General features: G+C 37.3%; 1 protein-coding gene across 1 annotated transcript in view; it reads left to right on the forward strand.

The window, feature by feature from the left end:
* Positions 1-7,721, forward strand: part of CCDC146 (coiled-coil domain containing 146) — a 49,577-nt gene that overhangs the window by 37,277 nt on the left and 4,579 nt on the right. The window contains exons 13-17 of the mRNA XM_072401726.1: positions 791-1,015; positions 1,488-1,716; positions 3,378-3,506; positions 6,909-7,046; positions 7,166-7,414. Coding sequence (XP_072257827.1) covers positions 791-1,015; positions 1,488-1,716; positions 3,378-3,506; positions 6,909-7,046; positions 7,166-7,414 — 970 coding nt within the window. The remainder of the gene's footprint in view (positions 1-790; positions 1,016-1,487; positions 1,717-3,377; positions 3,507-6,908; positions 7,047-7,165; positions 7,415-7,721) is intronic.

Consider the following 7,721-nt stretch of genomic DNA (forward strand, 5'->3'; position numbering starts at 1 on the left):
GAGTGCCCTCTTGTTCCTTGTAATTATCTCAAAGTGAATAATGGGGAAGAGAGTTCTCTATATGGACCATATATATATTTATACAGGGTGATCATACCCCTCCTTAAACGTCTCTTCTCAAGGGAGAATCTCTCCTCATAGCTGAGCTCCTTCATTCCTTTCATTAGTTTAGTTGCCCTTCTCTCTCCAATTTGACAATGTCCTTTTTGTGAACTGGTGCCCAAAGCTGGACTGCATATTCCAGATGTGGTCTGACCAATGCTTTGTACAGGGGCAGGATTATGTCTATCTCTGCTAGTTTTTGATATTGCATTTTATTATGGATAGTGCTACTAAAAGGAGAAGAGTTTGAGACATTTGGTCAGCTTTGTTTTTTGGGGATTCAGAGACATTACTTAGCTGTTCATAGAGAAGAGAGGTGGAAGCAATATTTGGATAGTTCTGTTATAGAGAGAGACGGAGAGGTATTAATTGAACAGCAATGTTAAAGAGAGGGAACATGGAGACATTATTTGAGTAATGCTGTTATAGGGAGAAGAGGTCAGGAATCAATACAGAAAAACAATATCTGTGTGTATATTTAAATGATACTAAAATGATAAAAAATGATAATATCTTATGAAGGCATAAATGCTACAGAAATGCAGTACAAGCTTTTCTACAACCTTACCTCTGCATTATAGCATTGGCTCAGTTGTTAGAAAGCCATTTTCTGATAATAGATTGACTTGAATTACTAATAATAAATGCAATAAAGATGTTAAAGGTAAATCCTTTCATTTTGTCACAGACAACTACAAAAAGCTGTGCTGAAGCAGACCAATAACCATATGATCCGAGACAGTCTTCGGAAAGATAAGAGCAGAATCACTCTTGTTCTTCAAGAAATGAAAGAAATCAGAGAACAAAAGAAAATGGAGATTGGCAGGCTTACAAACATGATTAACCAAGCAGAGGAGGATATGGTTCATCTCCGTAAAAAGTATGAGACATCAGTGCAGAACAGAAATGAAAGGTAACTATGGTGGCCTTCATGTCACATTTTTGTTGTGGATTTTATTTTTAATATAAGTCTGAAGTTTCCTAATGCTAAATTCAGAAAGTTATACTGTTTTTGAAATGATGACCATTAATTTGGTAAGAAGCCTACTGATGACTGATGTTTTCTGATGAGTTGTTCATACTATTTATTTACAAAATAAGTATAGGTGCAATACGGAATATTTTTCAAGTATAATTTTAAAGTACCATGAGAAGGACTTACAATCTATTGGAGAATATACAGTATCTGTTTTATAATTAATAATTTTCCTTTTACAAAGCTGTCAATCAAATCCAAACCTGTCCTGGGAATATATAATTCTATTCTGGAAGTCTGTATCAAACTGGTATCTATAGGGAGATCACACTAGTTTCTAATGCTATGCATTGATAAATGAGGCCTATGATGTATCTCAATGTCAAATGATTTGTTTCTGTCCTATAAGGGGGGTGCAGTTAATCGAGCGAGAGGAAGAGGTCTGCATCTTCCATGAAAAGATAAATGCTCAGGAAATGATACTTCGAAATGGAGATGTTGACATAATGGAATTGGATGAAAAGATCCGCTTCCTAAAGATGAAGGCTACAGAAAAGAAGAGGCAAATTGAACAAGTCAAGAAGGAGCTACCTAATAAGAGGAATCTGGAATCAGATCTTGTATTGCTTCAGATCCAGGTCAGTGGGACCAGTGTTAGGCATTCTTTGTTAAATCTCATTGGCATAAATATGGAAAATGCTGTGTCAAAGGCCTACAGAGGTCTCCTCTTGGTTTCCTGACCTCACACACGATTTCCCATCTTCTGAGTGGGTGCAGAGTAAAGTCAGACTTAACTGTATCTGACATCCCAGATGTAGTGTCAGGCTTGGACAAAGTGAGCAAAGCTAAGATAGAGGCTGTAAAGGTAAACTGCAATGATATTTGCACAGCCAATTCATATTAAATAAAGTATTAAGAGTTGAAAGTCCTATCAAGTTTTTATTTTTGCTTTCTGTATCCTGTTAGGGAAGATTTCCCCTAATTTCCTGACCCCAAGCTATAGTGGAAAATGATAAGAAGTCTCACCAAACTGTGAGAAATGCTGACCTAAAAAATCAAAATATCTTATGTTGGATAACAAGCATTTAGCTGATTTAGAATTTTCAAATTAAATTTCCAATTAGACCTAAGTGTTTTGTCTATATTGAGATAAAAAAAAATCCTTTGACACTTTTGACAATTTAATCTTTAGTTTCCTTGCTGCCTTTATGAACTCTGTAGATTACCTTTAGAACTGCTCAAAAATAGCAGTTCCAATAAAGAATGTTTGTAAGTACATGTGACAAATTTTCCTCCACTATTCTTTTTTAAACCCTCTTTTTATTTCAGTATGAAAGAGAGAACAGTAAATGAACATTCTCTCTATAGATAAAAAATACCACTGTACAAGAACCATTTTGTATTTCATGTTCTTCCTCTTGAATATTCCACACTTATTAGGCTTCTTGCCATTTCAGCCTCTAAAGGAAACATCTCAGGCTAAGTCTCCCACAATAATCAGTGAGGTTTGGGGGATAATTTACAGAGATATAATGGCAGTATGCAGTTTATAGAAGTTTGCACTGGAAAACTGTAATGTCTAACTGAAAAGAACTAGTGGAATGCAGTCAAAAAGAAATCTATATATATAAAACTGTTTGTATGTGTGTATGTTCCACCATCACTTGAAAACGCATGGAGAAATTTCAACCAAACTTGCTATTCATATGACTGAGACTCATGTGAGCGCACCAGTCATCTTTGTACAGCGCTGTGCTATATGTCAGATAAAAAAAAATAAGTCCTATTTAATTTCCAAAGGTAAATTATCATAAAGATATGACATTTATACTAGAGTAACATTTACCAGCAAGTTTCTGAGGAGCTTTTACTGACACTCCTTTAAAGTAAGGCTGGTGCTGGGGTTTGGCCGGCAGTTATTCCAGATATGTGGATGAGAGGGTTGAACTATTGACCGTCCAGAAATGGTATTGTGATACAAACATGTCTGACAGCTTAATGTAATGGTAATATGACCAGTGTGATATGACAGAGCCAATTCATATCTATCTAAGATTTCTAGATAACTAACACTAACTGGGATAAGGATATTACTATTGTTTTTGTGCTGAAACAACCCTTGGGGACCCAGACATTTCCTAAAAAGAAGTCACATAAAGCCACATTTGTGGAGAGACCAATGGTTTTCCAAGTAAAACATAGCAATTGAGGTTTTAATTTATACTTTCTTTACGTACAAATTAATTCTCTGCATTTTTAAATACACAAATATATTACTATTTTTGTTCTTTTTGAGCAGCTTTCCCAGTGTAACGACAGATTAAATGATCTGGAAAAACAGGTGGAGGATCCAGAGAAAACAAGCAGGATTCGAATACTGGAAGGAAAAGACCCATCACAACAAGAGCTTATAAAGAAAACAGAGGAGGTAAGGTTAAAGAACTAAAAAAAATGTATGAGATTATGTGTGGGATAGCAATGTATGACAGAGCTGTGACTTAAAGGCTGCATGTTTCTTTTATTAATCCTTCAGCTAATACAGATTATGTCCTTCACTGGTAAACTGGCATGCTGGGTTCTCTGTATCTTTCTCTCTCTCACTTTCTCTCAGAGATGCACAATAAATGATGCTCATTAAACAAAGGACACCACCTTGGAACGTAAAATGAGAACACTCAATTAAAAGCGCCATATCATTTTAGCATGCAAATGGAATATATAAATATAAAACGCATCACAGTTCAATTTATTAAATTCGATTTAAAAATAAGCTGGTATTTAGTATCTTGTTGTAATTTAGTCTGCATTCAATGCACATGGTTTGTAAAACTTGTATTGCAGTTGGTTACAATTACCCTAAAACAATTTACAGATAATGTAAAAGCATGAGCAGTGGCCATGTATTTGTGTTACACTTATCTGAATAAAACCTTGCAATTTAAATATAAATTATATTTGTATTAAAACCTAATAAAATTCTAATATTTGCACCCTTTTGGCTTAGTCTACACGGACTGTTTCCCCAGCGTTTAACCTGAGGCTTTTAAAGCCCATGTTTGAAGTCCCCATGCATTCCAATGGGCTAATTTACACCAGGACATTTCCTTCAGGCACGTCTTTGAGCATTATCTTAAACGTTGCTTGCAACGTTTAAAAAATCAAAACGTTGGATAAACACGAGAAAACGCAGAAAAACGCGGGAAAACACATAAAAACGCTTCCATTGAACTCAATGGAGGCTTTTTCAAGCGTTTTTAAGCTTCCATTGAAAACAATGGGGGCTTTTATAAACGTAAAAGTGCATAAAAACGCATATAAACGTGGTAGGAACGTTTATATGCGTTTTTGAAATCGTTCATCTAGACCCAGCCTTTGAGAAGTTAAATGTACCACTGAAAATGTTTTGTTATATTTGTTAGATAAATGCAAACAATACCTGGTAATCTTTAAGAAACTTTGTGAGTTGATTTCTTGTTGTACACTTTGCCTGTACTGATTGTTACCGGTCATCATCTATCCTCCGTGTAAACTAGGGAGAGGTGAATCCTAAGGTGATAATACTGATCCTTTATAAATGCAGTACAGTATTGTGAGCATTGTCACCCTAGGACAATGTGTTACTGGCAGGTGAAAATAAAGGAAAAAGGACATCTAAACACATCTATAGACTGGTAGGCTGCAACATAATAAGCTTTTGTTCTTGCATTTAGATATACTTAAACAATACTAAACCCTGTAGCATACATCCCTCCTCATTTTACAATAAATACTATCTTTGTGTTGACCGATGGCTAATGCACACAGTCTAGTAGCCAATTTATGTTTCCTTAGGCAGTGAATAGTAGTGTGTTCATTAAAGTATTACTCTAAATTGCTGAAAGCAAAAATATGAACATGCTGCACAGAGAAAATTAAAGGAGAAAACACTATTAAAAGTATGACAGCTGCCACCCATCCCATCTAAAACTCAGCATTAGTCTCTCCCTACTCAGGAGAATGCCTAATTTATGGCCAGTGGGACCATAAGTGACCACCTTTATACAGTGAGGGATAGAAGTATTTGATCCCCTGCTGATTTGGTATGTTTGCCATCTGACAAAGAAATGACCAGTCTATAATTGTAATGGTAGGTTTATTGTAGGTTTGAGAGACAGAATAACAACAAAAGTACCCTCAAAAACCCAGTGCTCAAAAGCCAGAGCTTGACGTGCATTGTAATGAGTGAAATAAGTATTTGATCCCCTATCAACCAGTCTTGAGACTGGCTAGGCCACTCCAGGCCCTTCATGTGCTTCTTCTTGAGCCACTCCTTTGTTGCCTTGGCCGTGTGTTTTTGGTCAGTCATCCTGGAATACCCATCCACCACCCATTTGCAATGCCCCATGTTTGAAGGTGGGGATGGTGTTCTTGGGGTCATGGGAAACATTCCCCCTCTTTCAAACACGGCGAGTTAAGTTGATGCCAAGGAGCTCAACTTTGGTCTCATCTGATCACAACACTTTCACCAAATTCTCCTCTGGATCATTCAGATGTTCATTGGCAAACTACAGACGGGCCTGTAAATGTGCTATCTTGAGCCGGGGGACCTTGCGGGCTCTGCAACATTTCAGGCCTTCGCAGCGCAGTGTGTTACCAATTGTTTTCTTGGTGACTATGGTCCCAGCTGCCCTGAGATCAGTGACAAGTTCCCCCCTTGTAGTTCTGGGCTGCTTCGTCACTATTCTCATGATCATTGCAACTCCACGAGGGGAGACCCTGCATGGAGCACTCCCCTACTGAGGGTGCTCCTAATCCCAGCTCATTACCTGCATACAGGGAAGACACCTGGGAGCTTGAAATCTTGCTGGTTTATAGGGGATTAAATACTTATTTCACTTATTACAATGCACATTAAGCTCTGACTATTGAGCACTGGATTTTTGGGGGTTCTTTTGTCGTTATTCTCTCTCTCACACCTACAATAAACCTATCATTACAATTATAGACTAGTCAGAGGGCAAACGTACAAAATCAGCAGGGAAACAAATACTTACCGTATTTTTCGGACTATAAGACGCTCCGGCCTATAAGACGCACCCAATTTTAAAGGAGAAAAACCTAGAAAAAAAATTTTCCCCCCCAGTTTTGGGGAAGAAAAAGTGCGTCTTATAGTCCGAAAAATACGGTATTTACCTCGCTGTAACAAGAAACCCTCTAAAACATTCATTTTAACTCAGGAGAGTCACCTGAAACAAATTTAATGGAACCAGTAGGAACATTTTGAAAATCTTGTTCTGTGGAAGCACACTGAGGACCTGATTTATTAAAGCTCTCCAAGGCTGGAGAGGATATACTTCCATCAGTAAAGCTGGGTGATCCAGCAAACCTGGAATGGATCTGGTCTGGGATTGAAAACATTGACTTTCAAGAAATCCATCCAGGTTTGCAAACCTAGGAACAATAATGAAAGATATTGCAGCTCACCAGTCCTTACGTATAGTGGTGGGTGTATTTAATTTCCTCTTTTCCAGGTATTTGTGTGAATTTATCACATATGATAAAACAATTTCATTAGCTTATGACGGTATGAAAGGTAGCAAGTATGAGTTCTACGTTAAGGTTTACATAGACCTTGTCTGCTCAAACCTAATCCAAGCTGTTACAATGTATGCACCTCCATGGACCTGACCCTAACACACTACATACCTTATCATATCTTATTCATCAATAGTAATTCTGTAGTGAACATTTTAGTTACATCATTTATATGTGTGGCCTTTGTATGTGCTCCCTAATGATTGCTCATCGATGGAATAGTTGTCTGATTTATACATATATGCGTTCTATACAGCTTGAACTGCGTCTGGCTGAAAAGGAGGAACAGTTGCTGGAAAAAGACTTCCTGTACGAGCAGGTCTCTAAGCTATCAGATCGGATACGCATCAAAACTGAAAATGGAAAAGAAGACACCCTAGCTGGTGCTAAAAAGGTCTGTGATGATACAGATTTTAACTCACAATTTATATAGAGATATATATGCTCTGGTCCAAGTATAATCTTGTAATGTTTCTATGCCGTCTCATGCACTTTTCATCCTTATATTGTTAGATGAATGAGCTGCAAAACAAGATCAAAGACACAACTCGCAAAATGATGTCCCGTATTGCAGAGTTATCTATGCAGCAAGCCAACTGTATAAAGCTGCAGCAAGAAGTGAGGGATAAGGAGAAGTTTGTGGAGACATGTTATGCAAGGATGGAACAGGGGATGCCACCTAGCGATGAAACAGAGCAAGAATGGAGGCGCTTGGTGCGTGAGGAACGCCGATGCCAACTTGAGAGACAACTAAAGGCTAAGGTAAAATCTATAAAAAATAAGCTATAAGTTTGGAATGCAGGAATCCAGGTCATTTTAGATATTTATATTATAAAGTATAGCAATATTTATAGAACAGTGGTAGGTGATATATATTGTGCTGGAATCACCATACTCTAAACATAACTGGGAAGTCAGAAAGTTTTTCCTTTAACCACCTGAGCGTTACACTGAGGTCTAGATTTCTGTACCAAAAGTGATCCACTGTTTTCCATGAAATTTTTTTTTTTAAATTGTAGACCTGTAACTTACAGAAATATGTCCGAACAGGGGTTCTAGTAGATAATAT

Source organism: Pyxicephalus adspersus, chromosome 2 (genome assembly GCF_032062135.1).
Source record: "Pyxicephalus adspersus chromosome 2, UCB_Pads_2.0, whole genome shotgun sequence".
Classification (NCBI taxonomy): domain Eukaryota; kingdom Metazoa; phylum Chordata; class Amphibia; order Anura; family Pyxicephalidae; genus Pyxicephalus; species Pyxicephalus adspersus.